Raw genomic sequence first — 26,224 nt, forward strand, 5'->3', positions numbered from 1 at the left:
CTTCCTTTAAGACGCTGAGAAAACTATTCCAGGTGATTCTTCCTCATGAAGACAATGAGATTAAAAAATACCAAGAGTGTGCAGATCTATGCTCAAAGATAAATGTGCTACTTAGAAACATCTGAAGTATAAAACATATTCTGGTTTGTTTAACACTTTATTTATTTACTAAAAGGCTACAGACTAGTAGCTCTCCAGCCCAGAGGGTTGTTGAACCCAACTCCAGAACAGTTGAATTCTCTACTACTCTGGTCTGCTGCTGTGCTGCTCTGCTGCTGAAAGCTTGCTTTAATCTTCAGCTTCTACACTTTTCTCTGTTTTCTTCTCTTTTACTCTCTTCACACTTACTAATCCACTTTTAGTCTGCTTCCTCTTTGCTCTACACACCTATTAATCCACTCTCAGTCTACTTTTATAGACTTTTTTCCTCAGGTTTGCTGGATTAGCTGTTTGCTGCTTTAGTTTGTTTGTGTAAGTTTCTAATTTCAACTGAAACAAGGTGAGTGCTTCACTCTAAACAGGTTTACTCCTGTTTAGAGTGTGGCATGTATAGCTTAGATCCCTTGTCCACCGATACTGGTAACAATAGTGGTATTTGTACTAAGTGTGAGTTAGTTAGCACCTTGGTGGATAAGGTGAATAAGTTAGAGCTGCATGTCCGGCGTTTAATAAGGGATAGACAGCAGGATTCACTGTTAGCAGCCCCGGGTGTCTCAGGGAGAGTTAGTACCCCCTCGACTCCGGCCTTAGAGCCCTCACAGCGGGGCGAATGGGTAACGTCTCAGCGGCATAGTCGAAAGGCTAAGGCTAATGCTACCGCAAAGGCCACAGCCAGCCCACCTGAACACCACGCTCCCCCAGTTCACGTGTCAAACAGGTTTGCCCCGCTCAGTGAAGCACCAACTGAGGAGCCTGTTAAAGGTACTCTGGTGATAGGAGATTCTATTGTCCGACACGTGAAATTAGCTACTCCTTTAGGGGCACCAGCGGCAACAGTTACTTGTTTACCGGGAGCCAGAGCACCGGACATTAGTGGCAACCTCAGGCTGTTAGGGAATAGGAGATATTCGACGGTAGTCATTCATGTAGGGGCCAGTGATATTCGTCTGCGGCAGTCTGAAGTAACTAAGGCTAATGTTAAAGAGGTGATTAAACAGGCCCAGACGCTGTCCGAGGAAGTAATCTGCTCTGGCCCCATCCCAATGAGGCGTGGTGATGAAGCTTACAGCAGGCTTTCTTCGCTGAACCGCTGGATGTCCAAGTGGTGTGCAGAAAATCATGTGGGCTTTATAGATAACTGGCTACACTTTGAGGGCAAGCCTGGTCTTTTAGGTAGGGATGGTGTCCACCCCACGCGGGAGGGCGCTGCCTTACTTTCATGCAGCATAGCTCATAGTCTTTTAGCTAGTCGGCAGAGTAGTATTAGAAGCTGCTGACAATCCAGAGCCGGGACCAGGCCGCAGACAGAGAGGCTTAACCGACCGTCTGCGAGCTGCAAAGAGACGTTACCTAGATACCAATGTATTCAGACAAAGCTGCTAGAAATAAATTATCAGACTTAATGCTAAATCTGGCCGACTTCTCAGCCACACCTGGTTCAGCAGCTAAAAACCTTGGAGTTATTATAGATTCAGATCTAGCATTCGATAAACACATATCTAATGTTACTAGAACAGCTTTTCTACACCTCCGTAATATTGCCAAGCTAAGAAATGCCCTATCACTGCATGACGCAGAAAAAATAAGTCCATGCCTTCATTACCTCAAGGCTAGATTATTGTAATGCACTACTGTCTGGATGTTCCGGCAGTAACTTAAATAAACTTCAGCTAGTTCAAAATGCTGCAGCCAGGGTCCTTACTAAAACTAGAAAATTTGAGCATATTAGTCCAGTCCTATCAGCACTGCATTGGCTTCCAGTCAAATTCCGCATAGACTATAAAATTCTCCTGTTAACGTATAAAGCCCTACACGGGCTCGCTCCTGAGTATTTACGAGACCTCATCTCCTATTATGAACCACCGCGATTACTTAGATCTCAGGGTGCTGGTTTATTAGTAGTTCCTAAAATTCAGAGGAGCTCTGCAGGAGGAAGAGCTTTCTCTTATAAAGCGCCTCAACTCTGGATATGTTCGGGACTCAGACACAGTCTCAATCTTTAAGTCTAGACTGAAAACTTACTTGTTTAGTTTAGCTTTTGGTAATTAATGTTTTTCCATTTAGATAAGGCTGCAGATTCAGGGGTTCATGGACAGAGGGAATTGTGGTAAACTGAGATGCTGGTGCTGCTGTTCTCCCACTGCACACGGTCACTCAGGTTTGTGGACGGTGGAGTGGGTGGATGCCAGTGTTTCAGGGAGCCTCCATGTCTATGTTACCTTCTGGCTCTCTGCCTTTAGTTAGGCTGTTTTATTTAGATCTGCCGGAGTCATTAGCCACACTCTGATAATGTTTTATATTCTCTGTTTTACATAAATCCAGTCAAAACTTATTCCATCTCTCTGCCTTCCTCCGAGTTACTGACTGCCCACCTGTCTGACCCGATACCGATGGATGTTGGACCCTCAGGCTCTCATGTCCTCTGTCTGGCCAGACTGGAAGTTTCTGAAGTCAGCTCTTCTCCATCCACCACCACAGATCAGCTGCTCATCATCCATCTTACTCTATAAGCCATTAGTGGAGCTGCTATACACCTGAATATATAAAACCTATGTGGATGTATGAAAGACTTTTTAAAATTAATTTAAAAGCCATTTGACCAGTGGTAGGATGGTCCCCCCTTTAATGTGAGTCTTGGTCCTCCCAAGGTTTATTCCTCCTCCTGCAGCTCTGAGGGAGTTTTTCCTTGCCTCCGCGCTCACTGGGGGTTCTGTATTATGTATTTTCTATGTTTAATCTTTTGCCTGACTCTTTGTCCTGTAATCATGTTTCTGTAAAGCTGCTTTGTGCCAACACCAGTTGTAAAAAGCGCTATACAAATAAATTTGATTTGATTTGATTTGAATTCAATGCAGGTAAACCCAAGAAGAAAGAAAAAATAAATAAATAAACACAGCACTCCTCATCGAACTTGTCATCAGGGTCGTGGTCCAATACACTACCGCTGCCCCGGCTAGTGAAAAAAAAAAAATGCAGGGAAAAAAAGGCCCTCATAAGGAGATAGGGAGCCCAAACACGGCGAGAAAAATGAGAACGGGCAGAAACTAAAGTCACGCCGAGCGCGACAGAGGAAGAGAGACAGGGGAGGCATGTAAACAAAAGCTCACCAGAGAAGCATTTTATTTTATTTTTTTTCCATTCTCGTTCATTATAGTTCAAACAACCTCACAGGCCAGATGTTTCATGCTCGCGGGCCACATTTGGCTATTAGTATAAGTTAGTATAACTTTAATATGTGTGTCCAAACGTTTGGCGGGTACTGTTTATTGTATATGCAAGAATGCATATGAAAGGTATATTACTGATGTGTTCCATATGTGTTATATAAGCAAATACCTACAGATATTATTTTGCTCTTTTGATCCTGATTTTGTCCATTTTGGTTCTGATTATGTATAAGCACACACTCACACACACACACACACACACACACAGACACACACACACGGTGAGATCCATGAATCCATAAAGCCTAAAATTATCTATAATCTATAAAGCAGGGGGCTTGGTGGTGGTGGTGGGGGTGACTGTGGACTTCTGCCCACTCAGTCGTAATCTGCAGAAAAGCTTGTCTTACTGGAAGATTTGGGCTGAAAACAACAACAGCACTTTACTGTCCCACACACACACACAAACACACATACACACCGTCTCCTACAACCACCACCACCCCCCCTACCCCCCATCCAGAGCCCAGACACGCCTCCACACAGCACTGACCTGCTCACACGCACACACGCGAACACTAAAGCCCTTCAAATAGCGGAATCTACTTAAAAGCCTTTCCGTGCGGGATAACAGATAACAGATCACACACTAATGGGACGCACCCGACACGCGGATGAGTGACACAACTAATATCTGCCCCCGATGGATCACTGAGATTCTCTGTGTGTGTGGGAGAGAAAGAGAGAGAGAGAGAGAGAGAGAGAGACAGAGAATGACAGACAGGTACATATGTGTGTGTGAGAGAAATACTAGTTATTACATTAGCTTACAGCCAATGAAAACCCAGAAATCAATGTCCCAGAAAAGACCAATTGGCACTTTTGGCAGTGTGGTCAGTGTGCCAAATCCTGCTGGAAAATGAAATCTGCATCTCTAGAAAAGTTGTCAGCAGAGGGAAGCATGAAGTGCTGTAAGATTGTCCGGAAAACCACTGTGTTTGTAAGTATAAGAAAGAAAGAGAGAGGGAGATAAAGAGCGAGAGAGAGAGAGAGATAATAAAAAAGCACAATGGTTGAATTGAGATTTGCAGTCTACAGATGGGGTATCTGGCGCCATGCACATGCCATCACACGCACACACACACTTTTTTTTTTTTAAACCATGGCAACCCTAACTGGAGAAAACTGTTTTACTCTCTGTAAAGCAGCTCAGTGCAAGAAATTCTGCTAATGTTGGACCTTCTGACCTTCATCCTGGGACCTTACCAATACATCAGATGCCTTAATGAGCCCTAGAATGAAAAGTTCAGTTCAGGGAAGTAACAAATTGGCGTGGCACAGTGGATAACACCACCGCCTGCCAGTGAGCTCACTGAAAAAAATGATGCGTAAAAAAAGTTTTGCAACTTTCTGCATTTGCTTTTTTTAAGTAAATTTAATTTCATGTAAACTTAAGTAACTTCAACTCAGTTTCAAGACTTAAATGTTACATAGAGTAAATAAGTGAACTGAACTTCAGTCAATCCTTTCTTTTAGTAAACTTTACTTCATTTATTTTTACTAAATCCATCCTTTCTTTTAGTAAACTTTACTTAATTTCTGCATACAATATTACCTAATTACAATTACTTAATTTATATTATATTATTATATATGATTTTAGTTAAAACACATTCAAATATTTACATAATCGCAAAGATTTATTTTGTAAACAGACCAAGTCTCACTGTCTCATGGATGACACATGGATGGCATGTAATACATTCTTTTTAGTATAGTATCCATGTGTTGAGAGAGTGTAATATGTGTGTTTTAACTAAAAACATTAAAAATCCAAGAATTATAATATATTATGTATCATAAATGATGGTAAATTAGCCAATCAGAGCAGACAAACTTTTTTTTTACACAAAAGGAAAAGGAAAGAGAGACATTTTTTATCAGTTAAATTCAAAAGCCCACAAAAAGCAACACTACTGTTTACTCAACAACTAATCTCCCTCTTTAAATGCACGCACACCTACCTACAAAAGAAGTAACATATCAAAGCAACATTTGGTATGATTTAAGTATTTAATTATTTTCTCCACAATCGTTCATTTTTTTTTAATAGTTATTTTTATCCTCCTCTCCAATTCCTTACTAAATTATCTCCGCCATCACTTAGTCTTTCCTTTCAGTTTTTTTTTTCTTCATTTTGTTCAATTTTCTCTTTTTTTGTCTCTAGTTTTGTGTTCATTTATGTCCGTGTCCTCCCTCAATCTCCGGTAAACATGCTTGCAAAAAGATTTGTGTTTGTGATTTTCTTTCACACCAAAATAAAGTTATAGTCTTACTATATATACTATACATGTATGAGCTATTTTTTTTTTTTACTTTAAAATAATATCTGTTGATGGCAGAATGTTTCATAGCCGAAAACTAAAACTTGTCTAATTATCTAATTTTTTTTTTCTTCGTTCTTACTCAGAAAACACTTATCCAGTATGAATTTGACAGCAGATTGAGCTGACTAGTAGAATCGCCACAGAGCAGAGGATTTCTAAAGCTGTGGGAGCTGTGACAGTCACATGAGTGTGTTTCTCTCTTTCTCTCTCACTCGTAGTAATGGACAGATTGGGCGAGACAGATCTGAGAGGACGGACCATCTTCTGCTGCTTATGAATTACATATGGCCGTCTGATGGACGAGGCATTACTAATGCATCCTCCCTCGTCGTACATACAGGTGTTTCAATTTCTTCCTATTCCTAGAAGAACCCTGATTACACCCCCTGAGCTAACTTACACAATCCCTCACATCCACAGCTACGGATTTCCATTAAAGTTTGATACGGCCACAAGAGAAATGGATATCATATCCACGCGAACGCTCTGTATTTTCTAGCGTGCTCGATAAAATGTAAAACGTGAGACCTCTCTGTCGTAGTACGGATCGATGGAGGAGAGTAGAAGTGAAATTTAAGTGGCCGAAATAAGTAGAATAGAATAACAGTAAACAAGAGTAAAGTGCATTTTGGTGCTTGGGCCCCTTAATATTGCTATACACTTGTAATTCAGAGCGGGTTTAAACACAAGGGATTTTTTTTACCCTCAGATATTGATTCCTTGTAAAGGGGACAAAAAAAAAGAAAAAAAGAGAGAGAGAGAGAGAGAGAGAGAGAGAGAGAGAGAGACAGAGAAGAATACGAAGAGAAAAAAGCCTGAGCAAGAAAAGCTATCAATTCGGCGCACCACAGTAACTGTGAGCGATTAAAAAAAAAAAAAAAACATTTGGAAGAATCTGAAATTATTGCAGGAGGTATTTTTAGAGCGCTGTAATTGCACGGTCAGGGAGCTTTTATATGGATACAGGATGAGAGATGCAGCTATGAAGAAACAGTCCTGCTTCATGTGCATCACAGCATCATTGGTAACAGTGTTAAATGGGCATTATACATGGTTCATTCATTTCTGCCACCTCACAGCTTCCTGTTTGTAATACTGTGCACTGATATACTTTAATAAGCTAATATGTGGGGCGCCACTATGATCGGGAGATTGCTGTGCTGGTTCGAATCCTGGTCATGCAGCTTGCCATCAGCTGCCAGAGCCCTGCTCTCCCAGAGTGGGTAGATAGCGCTTTTTTTCCCCTCATTACTCCTAGGGTGATGTCGATCAGCACAAAGCATCTGTGAGCTAGTGTATAGAAACTGCGTCGCTGTGCTTTCCTCCGATGCTGCATCAGCAGCAGTTTGAAAAGAGGCGGTGGCATGTGCTAGTCTTCACTCTCCTTGTGTTGTAGCATCACTAATGATGGGGGATTTACAGGTAAGTAGCAGCTAAATGGGCTGGACAATTAGCCTACAATTTATTGTTTTACCATCGTCATCACAATATATGCATGCATGCGCATTCTTAGTAGCAGTAAAAACATGTATTCTAGTACGTTTAGTGTTTGGACCCCTTAGAATTACCACTGAATAAAAAAAAAGCCCAACTACACACCAGTAAAGCTCATTAAAACAGTGTATTAACTAGGGGTGTGCCATATCATATCACCCACCCCTAGTTATCACATCAGGGTACTTCATTTTTACTGTTTTTATCAAAAGAAAAAATCACACTGTTCCCATTTCCCATTATATATCTACTAGAGACTGATTATATCTGTCCAGTATCATTTACTATTATTTACTTTAATCCTGGATATATGGAGATATATGCAGAAATGGTCCATTATTAGAATCATGACGTTCTGGATCATTGACTTCTGTTTCAAATCTCATAAAATTCTTGTATTTTTAATATCGCATAACGTATGTAATAATAAAATGTAATTTTGATTTTGTTGCAGTAGTGTATTCTTGATTTTATTTTTTTTTTAATTCAATGTTTTCTTGTACTTTTTTAACATCTCATTTAGGGATGTGCCATATCATGTCATATGCAATAATAAAATTCAATTTTATTGCAACAATATTGAATATCGTGAACAATATTATACCCTGAAATATCGTGCCATATCACCCACCCCTGATTATCTACTTTTTTGCTGGTTTTAGCAAAAGAAAAATTCACACTGTTCTCATTTCCCATTATAAATCTACTAGAGACAGATTAGCGAAAATATTTTTTTATACAATGTTTTGTCATATCGCCAAGAGAATGGTTATCACGAAAATATCAAAAAATATCATGATATTATTTTAGGGTTATATCGCCCACCCCTAGTTGCATTAGTGTATTCTTGAAATATATATATTTTTAAATTCAATGTTTTGTCATATCGCCAACAGTATCGTTATCGCAAAAATATCATGAAATATCCTGATATTATTTTAGGGCCATATCGCCCACCCCTAGTATTATCACAGTTCTGAATCACTCTAAGGGCACTTTCACTCTTATCCTCACCTAAACTCACTATACCTAGTTAAATCAGTGGGGAAAAGATTACACACAAACAGAGACGACCTGTTCCACGGGGGATTACAGATGTGTGGTGGTGTGCGGTGCTACAGCTAATGCCAATACAGATACAGATTGAATTATACTACACACACACACACACACACACACACACCTCCCCCTCCAATTCAAGCCTCCGATCGGGCATAAACAAATCAAAACAAGCTTCTTTCTTTGAAAAGCTCTACAGTTGCTTATATATGCTTTGTATAGATCCGCACTGTTGTTGCTGCTGCTGCTGCTGCTGCTGCTGCTGCTTTATGGATTTGGATTACAGATTTGCTGTCTCCATTTTTGCTCGTCACACAATCCTGTAAACCCTGTGTTTTAACATGTCCCATTTCATATATTTCCCATTTCTGAACCCACACAGTCATAGCCTGAGACACTGGTGTGTTAACGTAAAGTAAGACTACAAAATATGCTAGGGATGCACCAATGAGAGAATTCAATGCCTTTGACAATATCTAATAGTAAAAGGTTTCTAATTAGTTTTTACATTTTTTTAGTTTCACGTTTAGGTAGCTAACTGGTCCCTACATAGAATGTTTTAATCCTAAATTATCAATTAACAGGTTTAATAAAACAATAGATCTATTAAAAAAAAAAAAACAGCCAAAAAAGCAGCCAGTGTCGGCTGGTTCTTTTTTGTTTGGCAAACAATCTGAAAAAAACCTTATATCGGGCACCGAGTGGTCCAGCGGTCTAAAGCGCTGCCACTATGATTGGGAGATTGCTCGTTCGAATCCCAGTCATGCAGCTTGCCATCAGCTGCCAGAGCCCTGAGAGGGCAAAATTTGCCTTGCTCTCTCTGGGTGGGTTGATGGCACTCTTTTCCCTCAGCACTCCTAGGGTGATGTTGATCAGCATAAGGCGTCTGTGAGCTGATGTATCGGAACCGAGTCGCTGTTTTTTTCGTCTGAGTGCACTGTGATGCTACTCTGCAATGCTGCCTCAGCAGCAGTTCTTCAAAAGACTTCACGTGTCGGACGGGGCATGTACCCTCCTTGGGTTGTGGCTTTACTAGTGATGGGGGACAAATTAAGGGTAGCATCGCTATAATATGTTGACCTAAAATGTAATGTCAACATCAAATTTTAATTTTAATGCTGCTTTTAATTGTTGCTTGTCATAATAGAAACATTCCAACTGTTCATATTTTACATAATATCTACCAAACGTCTACAGATGTACACACTACTTGAGTAGATGATTCTACCTAATATCATTGGGTGTTACTCCAATCATATCATCACTGATATACAGACTGGACTATTAATATCATGACATGTGAGATTATTGACTAAATTTGGTGTTAATTAGAGATGTCCCTGATCCAATCATGTGATTGGTAACTAGGGTCAATCACATCATTTTCGATTGGAATCAGATGGAAAAGATCTGGATTACTGATTTATTAAAAATGTAACACTATGTGTGTTTGTGGCCGCTCAAGCTGTTTATCAATGCTGATTTATGGCAGGTTAGCACAGAAGCTAATCCAGCAAGCTACCTATGAAGACATTGAGTACTTTTATTCACGCTTCATTTTCCTCCAAACTGTCGACACACTGTCACTGTGCTGAAGACTCTCAGCCTCTCTCTCTCTCTCTCACCCTCTCTCTCTCTCTCTCACACACACACACACAGAGCATTTCCTCTTTCAAAGTTGTATATATGCAGCTAAACTAGCATTTATTTTCATCATTAAAGCTCTGTTAAACTCATTACTCAAACCATCAAAACGTATATACGTAAATATCTATTATAATACATACAAAAAGTCTAGTCTAACTCTAGTCTGCCAACAACATTTAAAAAAATAATCTTAAGATCAGAATGGTCTTAATTATCAGAATTAATCAGAATTTTTTTGGTGTGACATTTTTTTAGTTCATTTATTTAAGAAAGGCTTTTTAGTACTTGTTTATTTTGTGCTAAAAATTGTAAGGTTTGATACAATAATAATTGTTTGAAAAATAATTGAAAATGATCGCACAATGATATTTTAATTTTTTGGGATGCACCTATAATTTGAATCTTGTGGATCAGAATCGAATCAAAAAGATTCTGTACATTTGTGATGATCCCCAGCCCTTACAGTAACAGTCACCCCAGCCCAGATGTAGTGTCCAGGTTGTGCCACTAAACTCAGTCTTCGAAGCTTTCACAGAGTTTACAGGTTCACTATAGAGTAACGCTCCACAACCAAACCTCCACTGACATCATTAAACTGTCCGTCCTTAACCCCATCACGCCGTGACCTCCAAGACTTCTGGGTACTGTTTACGAGCTCCGGATTCGTCCGCCGGGCAGTTTCCTTATGGCCCACGCCCCCAAGAGCGGATCTTCTGCATTAGTGCACTCGGGAGGGCTTTCAACAGGGACTTCTTATTCGCACAGAAGGAGCGGCGTGTTCTTCGGGGGCTGAGTCGCTACTGTCGCCGCTGTTACTGAGGGTCTTTAGAAGGTGACTCTCTCTCTCTCTCTCTCTCTCTCTTTCTCTCTCTCTCTTTCTCTCTCCGGTCCAATCTCCTCCATCATTTATTGATACGCTTCCCCCAAACGAGGCATGGCAGGCGTCTTTAGTGCTCTTTTCCGTTCCCTTCTTCCATCCATCCATCCCTCCCTCCCTCCTTCTTTCCTTCCCTCTTTCCCTCCCTCCTTTCCTCCTTCCCTCCTTCCCTGGTTCTGTCGCTCACACTCGTGCACTTTCTGAGCAATCCCAACGGTCTTTTAATTTTTGAGGGGTTATTTTTAGCTGAAGATAATCGAGGTGGAAACTCCCATCTGTCCCATGTACATCCCAGCTGCCCTGCTTTTCAGCGAGAAAAAGAGAGAGAGAGAGATAGAGAGAAAAAAAGAAAAGGAAAAAAAAGAGTATGGTGGAGTGGTGGGGGGGGGGGTTGGGGGGCATATTTGCATGATCATACCAACAGTAAATGGTAACTCAAAAGAGAGAAAGAGAAAGAGGGAGCAGCTTGATGTTTCAATCTTTGGGCGTTTAAATGGCCCCCTGGTGTCACAGCTATGAGCATGATTGCGGTTGTCACCCGCCGAGGTTTTGTCAATCTACTTTGCAACGCCTCCCCCCTCTCCATTTATATATATATATAAATATATATTTATATATATTTATATATATTCACAGCGCCTTCCATTCGTACAGAGATGACGCCTCTCGTGTCGCGCTCGCCCCGATGATTTATCTCCCAATGCAAATGTCTTCATAAGTTTGAGCAGCTCCTCGAAAGAAGCAATGAGCAGTGAAATGAGAACACCTCCTTCCTCATATTTCATAGCGTAGAAGTGTTTCTTTCCCCCTTAGGAGTGAGCGGAATACCAAAGATGAAGACGTTTTAAGATGCAGCTCAATTGTCTCGGGGTTGTAAAAAGACAGCGATATGATGAATAGAAGGAAAGATGGTTTGCTTGTGTTTATACCTGTTCGTATTTTTAAGGGTTATCGCTAAGGGTTTTTGAGGGATGGTCACGGTACACGACTTCTTGACTACTTGTGGAGGTTTTATGATTGATTTCCTCGATGCCGAGGACAAGGACGGAACTGTGGAAGGAAGATAGATATAAAAGCACAGACATGAATGTGGACGCAGACAAAGACATAGACATAAACAAAGAAAGAGATTATTATAAAACATCTAAAGATCATGAAAACCATATTTTAATTCATCCATATTTTACCCAGATTACTTTATTAACTTAACAATAAATTTAGATAGGACTGTTGCGATGATTATGTTATCGACTTATCGTACAATATTTTTTTTTCCCCTTGAGTTTGTTTACATGAGAACGAACTGAAGCTGAAGCTAGTCACGCAAGATGAATCTGTTAAATATTGTTCTTTATTTGTTTAGATTTATATAGAATATTAAAACATTTGAAGCCCAATGTCTGTTCCTAATAATAAAAAGTTGATTTCACTGATTTCACTGTAAAATGGGGTAGTAGTATTATTATGCTACTATTTTATTACTGTGGTACACTGTCTTTGAGGGCGTTTTCACACCTGTAGTTCAGTTCTCTGGTCCGAATCAGTTAATGAGTTTGTTTACTTGGAGCGTTTTCTCACTCTGTTCGGTCTGGTTTCACATTGGCATAAATGTAAACGCACCAAAATGCGCATCAATGTGTCCTCTGATTGGTCAGAGCTGTCTGACACGGGAGTACGTTAAATATAAATATACGAAAAAAGTAAATACAGCGAGAAGATTTTGTGTTCCAGCACAAATATCTGTGCTTTAACACTGAACGCTGAAACGCTGCACTTTCAAACACAGTGTTTCTACGTGCAGAGCAGATTTATACATAACAAACAGTCACGCGGCTGTGAGCAGTGAATGCAGCGCAGACGGCGCGTGTATGGACACAGTGTTTGTTCACAGCTGTGGTAATTAGTGTTATCTGGCTAATATATCAGTTTAAACTGTGCTTGCTTTATCAGCAGTTTAGCTCAAATAAATGGCTTATATTTAATAGCTGGATCCGATCGAGAGCGGATCACGTTCTCACCACAAGCGAACCGCTCCAGAGTTCGTTTGGTACCGGACCGAGACCACCTCCTCTAGCTGGTCTCGGTCCGGTTCTTTTGATCCGCACCCGAGTGCGATTACTGTTTTCACACCTGCTCAATCGAACTGCACTAAAGTTACAAACGGACCAGAGTTTTAACCGGACCAAATAGTGCTGGTGTGAAAACGCCCTAAGCTCCTTTGAGAGCCCAGAAGCAGAAAAAAAAACATTTTCTATAGTGGTGCTTTAAAATGACAATATTATCATTTATCGCAATAAATTAACAGTTTATCACAAATATATCTTCCTGAAAAATTTTGTTATCATGACAGGCCTAAATTAGTATTTATTGTTCTACGAAGAAGAACTCGATTCCTTCCGGCTCCTACAAAATCAGTAAAGGCTTTTGTGTTGGCAAGCTGACCATAAAAGCTAAATACACAAGTTAGAATAGTTCTATAGGCTATAGTACAAAACATGTTTATAAAGTTCTTTGTTCGAAATCACTTACACAAAAAGATTAAGATCTCACCAGCTCTATTCTACACCAGTTTCAGTCCATTTCAGAACAAGCCATTTAAGGGCTCTGTCACTTTTATGCAAATAAGCTCTTTCTGGCCACGCCCTATGTTCATGCTTAACAGTGATAAAAGCACAAAGCTCATTATTTGAAAGTACTTACATCTATCTCCCTCATCTGCTTATTTGTCACAGACAGTAGGTATAGATCCCTCCCTTAGACGATGTCTACTGGCTATTCCTGCTGTGTACTGTCTGAGATTTTCAACCAGCAGGTCGAAATAGTCTAAATCTCTTCAACTGATCTAGTGGGTGGGGTTCTGGTGGGGGGGTTGATGGATGAGGGGTGGTGCCAGGGTGGTTCTATGCAGGTTGTCAATAAGAGAGCATTTAAACATCTCATAGTAGCACATAATTACTGATACAAAATTCTTTTAGCTGATTCACAGAAAACAGAGGGATGTATCTTTCTGTGCTTGGATTTTGGAGTTTTTTAAGGGCAGTCGAGACCCAAGTGGAAATACAAAAGCTGTTTTAAACTGTATTTTAAGTTTGTCCTACTTTTTATGGACACACCAAGACCATAATTAGCCTCGCCCTCTTGCAGAGTGCAGTCCTGGAAGCAGTTCTTCTCATCTAAATGTTTTTGAAGCAGTTGTGTTCAATATTTGGTTGAAAAGTTCAGCGCTACCAGCTCTGATGAATTTTAATTGGCAAAATCGATCTGCATATCCAATGGGTTTTCCAGCCTTCAAGGCTTTTACTCTATCTCTTTCTTTCAGTTTATCCATCTCTCTCTCTCTCTCTGACGCCCACACACTTTCTTTCTTTCCCTCTCTTGTTCACTAATCCATCATCTCATTCGCCAAAAAGAGCCTTATGAAGAAGTGAACAATGCCCTGAACTTTTTGATTATGTCCCTCCCATCCCCTACGTAGGCCTAAGCCAACATACAACACACAATCTCCTCAACACACACACACATACACACACACACACACACTCACACACACACACACACACACACACACACACACTCACACACACTCACTCTCAATCCATCATATACTCTGCCTCCTATTCAATCATTTCACTGCGTCTTTATTGAAGGCTAAACATAGCCTCAGACTTCTGATTACTTTCCTCTCTCTCTCTCTCTCTCTCTCTCTCTCTCTCTCTCGCGCATGCTTTCCCTTGCACACTCTCTTACTATTTCTCTCTCTCTTGCTCACTCGTTTTTTCTCTCTCACCTCTCTATCTCTCTTTCTCCATATCTGTTTATCGGTCTCTCTTTCTCAGTGTTTATTTCTCTCTCTCACTCTCTGCTTCTCTCTTTTTCTCTCACACTGTTTCTCTCTCAGCATCTGTTTTTCTGTTCCTCTCTTTTCTGTTTCTCACTTTCTATCTCTCTCTCATGCTCACTCTTTATCTCACACACTATCTCTATCTCTCTCTTGCTTACTCTGTATCTCTCTTTTATTCTTATCTGTTTATCTCTCTCACCCTCACTGATTTTCTCTCTCTCACCTCTCTATCTGTTTATCTGTCTCTCTTTCTCTCTCTGTTCCTCTTAGTCACTGTCTCTCTCTCTCCTGCTCTCATGCTTAGTGTTTATCTATCTGTCTCTCTCTCTCACACTCTCTCTCTCTCTGTTTCTCTTTCTTTCTTACTGTTTATCTCACTTTTATTGTTTATCTCTCACTATCTATGTTTCTCTCTCTCACTGGTCTCTTTCTCGCTGTCTACTTTTCTCACTCTTTCACTCACACTTTCACTTTTTTTCGTTTCTTTCTTTCTCCCTTGATGTCACTATTTATCTCACTCTCACTGTCTCTTTATCTTGTTTCTTTCTCGCACTCTCTCAGTGTTTCTGTCTCTCTCACTGTCTCTCTCTTCTGTTTCTCTCTTCGTTTTTCTCTCCTTCTCCCTCTTTCTTAATGTTTCTCTTTTAGTTTCTCTCACTGTTTCTCTCACCTCTCTTTCTCACTGTTTCTCTTTCTGTCTCACAGTTGTTCTCTGTCCCTCATTGTTTCTCCTTTTTATACTGTTTCTCTCTCTGTTTCTCTCTCTCAACGGCCTCTTCCTCACAGTCTCTCTCTCTCTCTCTCTCTCTCTCTCTCTCTCTCTCTGTCTCTCTCTCTTTGTTTACTTCTCTCTCTCACTCACTTACTCTCTTTCTCTATCTCTCACTCTTTATCTCTTTCACTTTCTTCGTTTCTCTCTCTCTTGCTCTCAGTTTCTCTCTTTCACTCTCACTCTCTTTCTCCCTCTATGTCTCTGTTTATCTCACACTTACAATTTCTCTCGCTTACTGTTTCTTTCTCTCTCTTCTGTCTTCTCCATCTACCTTTTCTTGATGTTTCTCTTTTACTTGCTCTCACTGTTTCTCTTTTACTTGCTCTCACTGTTTCTCTTTTACTTGCTCTCACTGTTTCTTCCCTTTTTCTCTTTCTCGCTCATTTCTTCCCTCACCTCTCTTTCTCTCTTTTTCTCTTTCTCGCTCACAGTTTCTCTCTCTCCCTCATTGTTTCTCCCTTTCTCACTGTTTCTCTCACTGTTTATCTCTCGGTTTCTCACTCTGTTTAAACTGGGATTACTGTGCTCGTTCCCTGTTCTCTCGTTCGCTCGTGTCCTCTCTGGGTTGTCCTTTCGTGGCCGCTGGTTTCTGCACGGTGCGTGCTCATGGCTTAATGGCAGGAGATGCAAAATTAATGGCAGGAGGTTCGGCCATGTGAAGGAAGAGCCGTCCAAACCCAGAGTGACAGCTGAAGCAGAGGTGGCCTGAGCTCAGCGCTCCTGCAGGGAGCCCAGAGACGACCTGCCTGCATAGAAGATCACCAGCAGCAGCTCGGCCAAAACACACAGCATCAGATCCCAGATCAGCCAGAGAGAAACCATACAGCTGGCTATGCCATTTCACCATAATATATATATATATATATCACTGATTACCATATTACAATATCATTACCATTATCTTACATTGTTGATGAGTGCTTGTTATGCAATTGCCATAGTATCTTAGGTTGTTGCTGAGTGGTTGCTGTGGTGTTGCTATGCAATTGCCATAGTATCTTAGGTTGTTGCTGGGTGGTTGCTGTGGTGTTGCTATGCCATCGCCATATTATCTTAGGTTGTTGCTGGGCGGTTGCTGTGGTGTTGCTATGCGATCGCCATAGTATCATAGGTTGTTTCTGGGTGGTACATATGGGGTTATTAGGTGGTTGTATTGGTGTTTCTAGGTGGTTAGCATATCTTACATTTTGCTGGGTGGTTGCTAGTAAATTAGATTGTTGCTGGGTGGTTGATATGGTGTTACTATGTGACTTCAATAGTATCTTAGCAGATGACATTGCTCTCCAAACTATCACTGACCTTAGAAATGTGGATTTCATTTTCCAGCAGGACTTGGCACACTGCCCACACTGCCAAAAGTACCAATTGGTCTTATATAATATTCTAATTTTCTGAGACACTAATTTTGGGGTTTTCATTGGCTGTAAAGCCATAATCATCAACAATAAAGTAATAAAATAAACGTTTAAAATAGATCACTCTGTGTGTGATACATCTATATAACATATGAGCTTTACATTTTGAACTGAAATGCTGAAATAAAGCAACTTGTCAATGATATTCTTCAATGATAATGATATTTTTTGAAAGGTACCTGTAGAAGGATGCCATAATCCAGAAAAAAATGATAGGATACAAAAAATTAAAGATTATAGCTGTCAAACAGAACAGATACAATCATATACCATTGAAACATTTGACACTTTTTTTAGATTTTAAATACGCATGTCATCCACACACACAGGTTTTTTTTTGTTTTTTGTCTCTACACAGCACTGTAGAAACACAACCGAACCAGAATCAGCTTTACCGACAACTAAGGACATTTCAAAGTTACTCTGATATGCTTTTAAGAAAGAGTGGGCAGCAGCAGCACCGTAACAAAGACTGCAGGTGAACTTCACGCTGCAGTGCTGAGGCCAGCAGCCCGTTCACCAATACGGCTAGACACATTCAGCTAGTCAGGACATTTACTGTGACCTCGGGAGAAACGTGGTGAAAGCCTGTGATTATAGAGGTGATCTATTTATGACCTTTGTAATAAATCTATTTACCGCTTCTGTCAAACTGAGTCAAACTGATAATTTCAAGGTTTAAAAAATACAGTAAAAATATTGCTAATCATATCTGAAGTGTGAAACCTAAACTTTAACCAGAAATGGGTTGGTAGGTTGCTGCTACGTAACGTAACGTGACCAGGGTGGTTCCTATGGGGTGGCCATAATATCTTAGGTTGTTTCTGGGTGGTTCATATGGTGTTGTTAGATGGTTGTAAAGGTGTTTTTTTCCAAGTAGTTATCATATTATCTTACATTATTGCTGGGTGGTTGCTGTGGTGTTGCCTTGTGATTGCCATAGTGTCTTAGGTTGTTTCTGGGTGGTTCATATTGTGTTGTTAGGTGGTTTTAATGGTGTTTCTAGGTGGTTACTATATTATCTTACATTGTTGGTGGGTGGTTGCAGGGATGTTGCTATGTGATTGCCATAGTATCTTAGATTGTTGCTGGGTGGTTGCTGTGGTGTTGCTATGTGATTGCCATAGTATCTTGCATTCTTGCTTGGTGGTTCATAGTATATTAGGTTGTTTCTGGGTGGTTCATATGGAGTTGTTAGATGGTTGCAGTGGTGTTTCTAGGTGGTTACCATATTATCTTGCATTCTTGCTTGGTGGTTCCTAGTATATTAGGTTGTTGCTGAGTGGTTGATAAGGTGTTGCTATGATATTTCCATAGTATTTTAGGTTGTTGCTGTGTGGTTGATATTGTGTTGCTATGTGAACCGGAAATTAGTTAATGTATTGAATATGCAAATGAAAATTAAATGATTGATGTAGCATGTAGTAGTGATGACAAAGGCTTAAAAGAGTAAGAGTTTAAACCAAAACAAATATTTGTTTATGTATGTTTTTATTAATTTATTTAAATTGTACTTGTGTATTATTCCCTGAGCAAAGAAACTCACTGATTAAAAAAGAATAAACATCACTAACCGGATACCCCTCTTATAAGAGTGCATCTTTCAGCCCATACACTGAGTAGCTATTAGCACAGCAACACTAAGGAGCTCTCTCAGCTGGAATTCAGAATTCTACAGTGTTTTTAAATGTGACAGACTTTAAAAAGCAAAGAATATATAAAGGAGAAACATAATTGTTTATTCAAAATCTAGATTTTTTTATTTATCAATTTAGCTAGAGATAATATAGCTTAAGCTTATACCAACTGTCATTTGCTTGCTTGTTTGTTTATTGCAAACACTGACTCAAAACTCTCTGAGCAAAGAAACTAGCCGATTAAAAAAAGAATAAACACCACTAACCAGATATCCCTCTTAAGAGGGTGCATCTTTCAGCCCATACAGTGAGTAGGTATTAGCACAGCAACACTGAGGAGCTCTTTTAGCTGTGTGGTATGTGGTATCTACTGAAACCCCTTAATCAGTATCTACAATAAACTAATCTAGTTGAAGGACTCAAGGTCAGCCCAGGAAATTACCAATCGTTCACCTTATTATTAGAGTAACGTCTAGTATTCAAGCTGTTTAGATCAAAGCCACTGCAAAAGCAATGCTTTAATAATCGGAAATTTCAATGACATTTTCCCAACGGTCATATACTGTATATCACTAAATTACGGCACTAACGTCCTTGCAGTGATGCATGACGCCAGACTAAGGACGAGGTGCATTAATCAAACAGAGGACCAAACCGCTGCTAAACACTGTTCTGTGAAAAGAAGTGAGGGAAAAGAAGATAAAAATCAGTCATACTATTTATGCCTCAAATAAACTACTACAATTATAAATGTGTAATCTATCAGTTTTTCACAATATGCACATAAAGAATGTAATGGACTATGGTGGTAAATGAAAACATTTATTTTTTTGAGTTTATTTTCTTCTAATGGATTTATTTAGTAGCAGTACTTTAACCAAATCTGCACCAGGCACCACATTTAATACAAAAATCACACTTCATCAGCTTCTCAGCTAAATAACTCAGGAATGCCTCAACATATATCAACATAAATCATTAATTTGGCTAAAAAGAGCTGGAAAGAAATGCTAGCGTTTTTAAAAGCTGTAGTATCATTGCTATCTGGTAAAGATCTGTGATTAATCCATTGTGGAAAACACTCAATTATAAGAGCTTTTTCAAAGTTTCTTTCACAGTAACATTTTGTGGCTGATTTCCTGCTTTATTTCTCAGTTTTCGGTACAAACCGAAAAGTTTTGCTGCAGCTGTGTTCATGTTTTCTCCAGCTCAGAGCCTGATATTAACACATTGGCTTATGAACAATGTTTTGAATCATTGATTCAAATTTGCACTCGATTTGTGAACCGATTCACTCAATGAGTCTCTTCTCAACACTCTAGACTCAACTCATTATGTAAGTTCCCCAGGCCTTCAAAACTTTTAAACCATAATTCAATAGTTATTTTCTTGAACTTTGATTTAAAATAGGAGCAAATGTGGGGGCAGGGCTGATCACGTCACTATCTTTTTCTACTTTTTTGCTTTCTAAACTTTTATTATTAATAAAAAACACAAATAATGTTGATTTTCATGTTTAATCTTCTATAATTCCATTAATTGCAGATGTTTTAGGGTTTTGCTGTGGTATGATTTCAGTATTGGTATTGAGATATTTATGCATGTATCGCATCAAAAGTCATAATTTTGGTATCGAGACAATATTGTACAGGAAGAATTAGAGTTAAAAAAATTCTAAAATTCTAAAAGTCAAAATTATATAAAAAAACGTACTGGGCTTTAGCTTTTAACTGTACAATCTATATATTACAGCAAATTAAAATGTGGTGGACTTCCCCTTTAATTGTATCAGAGCAGTGTTTAGCTTGTGTAACACTGAAGTCAAGTGGAAGTCCTCCATAAAGACAGGGAGATAAACTTTACACAGATAAACTGTGTGTGTGTGTGTGTGTGTGTGTGTGTGTGTGTGTGTGTGTGTCACGATGGCAGAGCTCATCACGTGGATGAAAGCTCTCCTTAATCAGTGAGGGGAGGGGAGGGGGGCGGATTACGGGGTGCAGACCTTCACCGTCTGGCCCTGCGTTTCCATTTCAAAACATCCATGACAGGAGCATTTTTTCAGCGGTGACGTTCTGCTTCAGCAAACCGCCGGAAAAGCGATCCGAGTGACCACAAGCCGGCAGATCTGTGCAGAAATCTGGGCGCTTTTTTTTTCCCAGCATCCACCTGGTCTTTGACAGGACTGTCAATCTGCCTGCAGCTCTCAATTCCCCCAGGGACTGAGAGACACTGACTTTATATTAGGGACTGTCTATTGCATCCTCATTTATTCCTATGGCAAGAAAAATAATAGGAAAAAAGGTCTGGGGCTCATTTCATGGAATATAGGACTGCACAATATTAAAAAACTGACATTGTGATGTTTTGCTGTTCATATATATATATATATATATGTATATATATATATATATATATATATATATATATATATATATATATATATATACGTATATATATATATATATATTGCAATATTGAAATAAATCATTAACTTTTAACTGATCTTGCTATAAGTCAATGATCCAATATGCTACAAAGTAAAATTAATTGTAATGTGCATATATTTGGTATATTTAATTAATTAGAAATAAAATGTAATTTTTTTTATTAGTTTTAGGCAGAAAAGGCCTGATGAGTTTGATTAAATTTACCTTATGTGACACAGCACATCCTGTGATTGGACTATTGTGAAGTCACACATCGCGATGGTGATGCTAAAACTAAATATAGTGCAGCCATAACGTAAAATTAATAGCTTTAAATATAATAAAGAGTGGTTTGTGGTCTGTAGACACTGATTATGTTTAATCCATCTTGCCCTACCAGTCCATATGTGGAATATATGCAGCAAAAATGGCTGGTGTTATAGATACTGTTATATCTCAAATTTTACAGCATATATATTGACCATTGCATAGGTAAAAACCATAAATTATGTCTATATATATAATTTATCAGTCGATTTATCGTGACAGGAACTACCTGAAGGTGCTGTATGTATAAACAGTGTTTTTACTAAACCACCTGCGCACTTTTAAAGTTCTCAGTGCCTCGTTTTAAATGCCAGGGCCCTCATAATTCTACCAATGAAGTGTGGAGCTACTTTGAGGTTGTTTATAGTGTGAAAATAATGATTTCTTTGCATGAGCCCTATGCCCCTATCACTAGCTTTGTAACATACTCATTATTATGTTTCACTACACGCCAAGTCCATTTTTCAATGTATTTCTCCTTTACAGTGCCAAAAGTGCAAACGCAACACACACACATATTTACATCCACCTGTTTGACCTAACGATAACCTACTATGCAAAATATACTGCAAAAATAGACAAGATTTTGGAGTCTTATAAAACCAGCTAATCAAACTATTACAAAATGACACCATATAATCCTTCAAGAACCCTTTTCGAACTATTAGGAAAATTGTCCATTCGGTTTTGCACAAACTAAAATGTGACATACTGAATTATTGTTAATAACCACTTTTAAACAGTGGTTGCCAAAAAATGTTGGATCACGTTCCACATATGAATAAAATAAACCTAACCAAAAAAAATAAAATAAAATAGAACCACTATACTAAGGCACTGTAAGCAAATTGTTGATTAAAAAAACTCAGAAAGTTAAGGAAGAACATTTGGAGAACCTAAACGAATATGGAATCGAGAGCACAAGAACACAAAACAGCACATCCATCCCATAGTATTAATCACGTAAACAAATGATATTATTGTAGACCAGATTTTGGAGTAAATCAAACAGTTGTCAAAGGTCACTATGTAACCACTGAACAAGCCTTTCTATACTATCAATGCGATAAGTATCAAGTCATTTTACTGTAGCATTTTGGAGTAATGGGACGTCAAATTTAGGAAATTGTCAATTTGGTTTTGCATAAAACAGAATTTGCAGTTCTTAAAAAAAAAAAAAAAAAAAAAAAACACCACCACAAACTGAAATCAAGTGACACCAATAAACCATTAAAAACTTTCCATAATATTACGAAAAGTGTCCATTTGGTTTTGCATAAACCAGAATTTCAGCATACTGAATTATTGTTCATTTCCGGAGAACCAAAAACCTACTAGATCACATGTGCACACGTTACTCCTTTATAGCAGAACTTGGACCACAAAAACACTTCTTTATTGTAGAGATAATTCCATTACTACCATAGTGTGCCCAAAAGCTTTGAGAGCCACATTCCACCAATGAGGGGACCAATGGACCAACTTTGCTGTAAACAAGTCGTATAGAAACCTCAGAAAGTTAAGGAAAAACATCTGGAGAACCTGAAGAAACCTGGAATTGGGAGCACAATAACACAAAATAGCACATCCATCCCACAATTACACAACAAACAAACTACTTTTGTTTCACACCTCAAGAAACATAACTTACCAAGTTCTAATCAACAACCAGAAAGTAAAACATACTGGAAATGCTGACCTTTCTCTTACTAAAAAAAAAATAAACCTGTTAAATCTAGTTTAAATCTAGGTTAAATCTACTTTACTTTCAATATTAAGTTATGCATAGACCACAATTTAAAGTCTTATTAGCTTTGTGTGCCACATTCCATCACACACACCAATGTAGAGGACCAAGGGACCAACTTTGTTGTAAACAAGTCTTATTCTAGACCCTTGTTGACTCAAGAAACCTCAGAAAGTTAAGAAAGAACATCTGGAAAACCTGAAGTAATCTGGAGGAATTAAGAGCACAAAAACAAACAAACAAAAAACACATCCATTCACAATCCCACAATCATACGATAAAAATAACCAACTTTCCAACTTTTAAAGCCATGCCTGACTCACCTTCCACACAGGAGAGCACCAGCCAAGCAATCCACAGGTCTGAATTGTGAAATTTCATCATGGTGGTTGGACTTTTCGCTGGTTTTCTTGCTGTTGGGGTTCAAATTGGAGCTCTCCACAGTTTCTTACAGGGGAAAGAACAGCTCCATGGATATATATGCATGAATACGGGTCTTTATCTTCAGAAATCAGTATATAAAGCGAGATAAGGAGCAGCGTAAACACTGATCAAACACATTATCTCCAAATAAACGGCTCCACTGGCTCTCAGACACAACTTGTTCTAGGTGTGAAGTTGACCGTTACGCGTCCCGCTCTCGCCCTGTTCTCCTCTTTATCCGGTAAATTCTCCTCTCAGGAGCTGACCGCGCGCTGTCCCCGCACTCCTCCGCTGCTCTCCGCCGCTCTGCGCTTCATAAGTGCCCGCCTGTGGGAGAGGGAGGTCCGTAGGGCTCTGGGCGGTGAGTCGAGGCAGCCATCCCCCGGCTCTGCTCTGCTCTCCGCGCCGCCGCCGCTGATTAAAACTCTGCCCGGGATACTGCCGCCGCCGCCGCCACTGCCGCTGCTGTTGCCTGGAGACCGCTGACGCCATCCGCAGCTCGCGCCCACGACGCCCTCCTGTGGCGGGAAACAGAGAGGCTAACTCTGTTAGCATTTACCTCAGACTTATAATAATAATAAATAAACATCAATAATAATAATAATAATAATAATAATAATAATAATAATAATAATAATAATAATAATCATAATAAACATTTAATAATAATACACATTCAATAATAATAATAAACATTCAATAATAATAATAATAATAATAATAATAATAATAATAATAATAATAATAATAAACATTTTATTTATTGTTATTAGTAGTAGTAGAAGTAGTAGTAGTAGTAGTTAATTAAAGGGGAATCCTACAGTAATTTCTCCAATAAAATAACCAATTGTTCCTAATGAACTGTTCAATTGTGGATGAAGAAATTAAACAAAGTAGTAAATTTTAACTAAATTTACCTGAATTTTGATAAAACCTACTAGACTGCAAAAAGAAAAAAAAAATCCATTGGCAAAAACTAGACAAAATGTATGTATAAAATAAGCAATCACAATGTCTTAAAATTAGTGAAGTAATTTTTTAATTTAAAAAAATAACACGGTGCAGTATAGAACCACCACTGTATGAACTTTAAGGAAGAACATCTGCTTTTTGTGTTTTTTTTTGTTTTTTTTTTAACCAGACTGAATTTTTAACCAGTCAATAAAAGAATGTTATGTTATTATTATTATTATTATTATTATTATTATTATTATTATTATTATTATGCTTTTACCGTGTGTTTGTCTTTGTACTTCACCCCTGTTTATATGAAGCAGTTTTATTTAACTTTTTTAAACACTAAACAGCTCTGAACACAGGTTCATAATATTTCACAATCTTTGCTTTATTTCAACACCCTGAATGATCATATGTACATATATTAATGCAAGTTTATTGTTTTCACAGTGGGCTTGAGATACTTGAGATATACTTGTACTACAGTGAGATATGCTTAAGTTGACTTAGGCTTACAGAACACTCAAAATAATTTTGATGTTGATTTTTCATGTCACATTGGTGGAATCATGTCACGGTGTGGGAGATTAACCTTGTCAGAGTGGGCGCCCTGATTCTAGGTTGCTCCTGCTTGGGAAGGTCTTCCACCGAGGAGTCCAGCACGAGATGTAGGGCAACCTCAGGTTTACTTATTGGAAGTATGGGGTGGTGGGGGAGGTGGAGGTTTGCCCTGTGTAATAAACAAGCTAGAACCACACCTGCATTATACATACAGCTATGGAAAAAATTAAGAGGCCACTTCAGTTTTTGGATCAGTTTCTCTGATTTTTCTATTTATAGGTATATGTTTGAGTAAAATGAACATTTTTATTTTATTCTATAAACTACAGACAACATTTCTCCCAAATTCCAAATAAAAATATTGTCATTTAGAGCATTTATTTGCAGAAAATGATAATCACAGTTTTCATGCATCTTGGCATTTTCTCCTGCACCAGTCTTACACACTGCTTTTGGAGCCACTTAATACTTCCGAGTAGTTTGGTTTGTTTAACACTTTTAAGTTACTACATGATTCCTTATGTTACTTTAAAATCTGGATGACTTTAGTATTAATTCGTTCAGAGAGAGAGGGAGAGAGGGAGAGAGAGAGAAAGAGGTAGAGAGGGCATGTGCTTCCTGCTACTGCCGTCTAGTGGTCAGCTTGAGGTATATCCTTCATGAGAGTTTCAACCTAATATCAATGTTAGACAGTTTGTAGGGGACATTATTAGAATAACTTTCAAATACATTTCTTTTTACATTTTTTTATTTTATTTTATTTTCACTCTTATATAAAATACTGACTGTCCCATAAGGCAGTAAACATATAGCCATCCTTTAAACTGTGTTAATTGTGGATAGTTAAACTGCTGCTCATTGCAGAGAAAACACTACATCTCTATTTCTAAAACTGTATGAAATGTTTGTCAATTAGATAAAAGTGTGCGTCATTTATTTTGTTTTATTTCTCTCTTTTATTTATTCATAATAAGTTAGGCTATGCGTAAAGAGAACGTACAGAGCACCTGTGTTGCCAAGATAGCAATGAACATCTGTTCATCTGTTGACATCTGTTGTCTAGGTAGCTTTCAGTCAGTAGTGCACCTGTGTTTTCTGTGCCTAGATAGCAATGTACAAATATACCTGAACTCACCTCATTTCCAGACCCCCATGCCAATAATTGTTGATATATTCACAAGCATTTGTGGCTATTTAAACAATGCAGATGGAAGGCATAAAAAAACGACAGTTGGCTGGGTGTAAGATAGCAATGAGCATCGTGACAAGCATTGTTCAGGATGCACAATTGGGGCCCCAGTCTGAGAGCTTGTTTTAAGCGGCTTCTC

At 38.8% G+C, this 26,224-nt stretch overlaps 1 protein-coding gene across 1 annotated transcript in view; it reads right to left on the reverse strand.

The window, feature by feature from the left end:
- igsf11 (immunoglobulin superfamily member 11) overlaps positions 1 to 23,831 on the reverse strand; it is a 175,750-nt gene extending 151,919 nt beyond the window's left edge. Inside the window, exon 1 of the mRNA XM_022669362.2 lies at positions 23,279 to 23,831. Coding sequence (XP_022525083.1) covers positions 23,279 to 23,339 — 61 coding nt within the window. The 5' untranslated portion in view covers positions 23,340 to 23,831. The remainder of the gene's footprint in view (positions 1 to 23,278) is intronic.
- Positions 23,832 to 26,224: the final 2,393 nt, after the last annotated feature.

The sequence above is a fragment of the Astyanax mexicanus genome, chromosome 18 (assembly GCF_023375975.1).
Source record: "Astyanax mexicanus isolate ESR-SI-001 chromosome 18, AstMex3_surface, whole genome shotgun sequence".
Lineage (NCBI taxonomy): Eukaryota > Metazoa > Chordata > Actinopteri > Characiformes > Acestrorhamphidae > Astyanax > Astyanax mexicanus.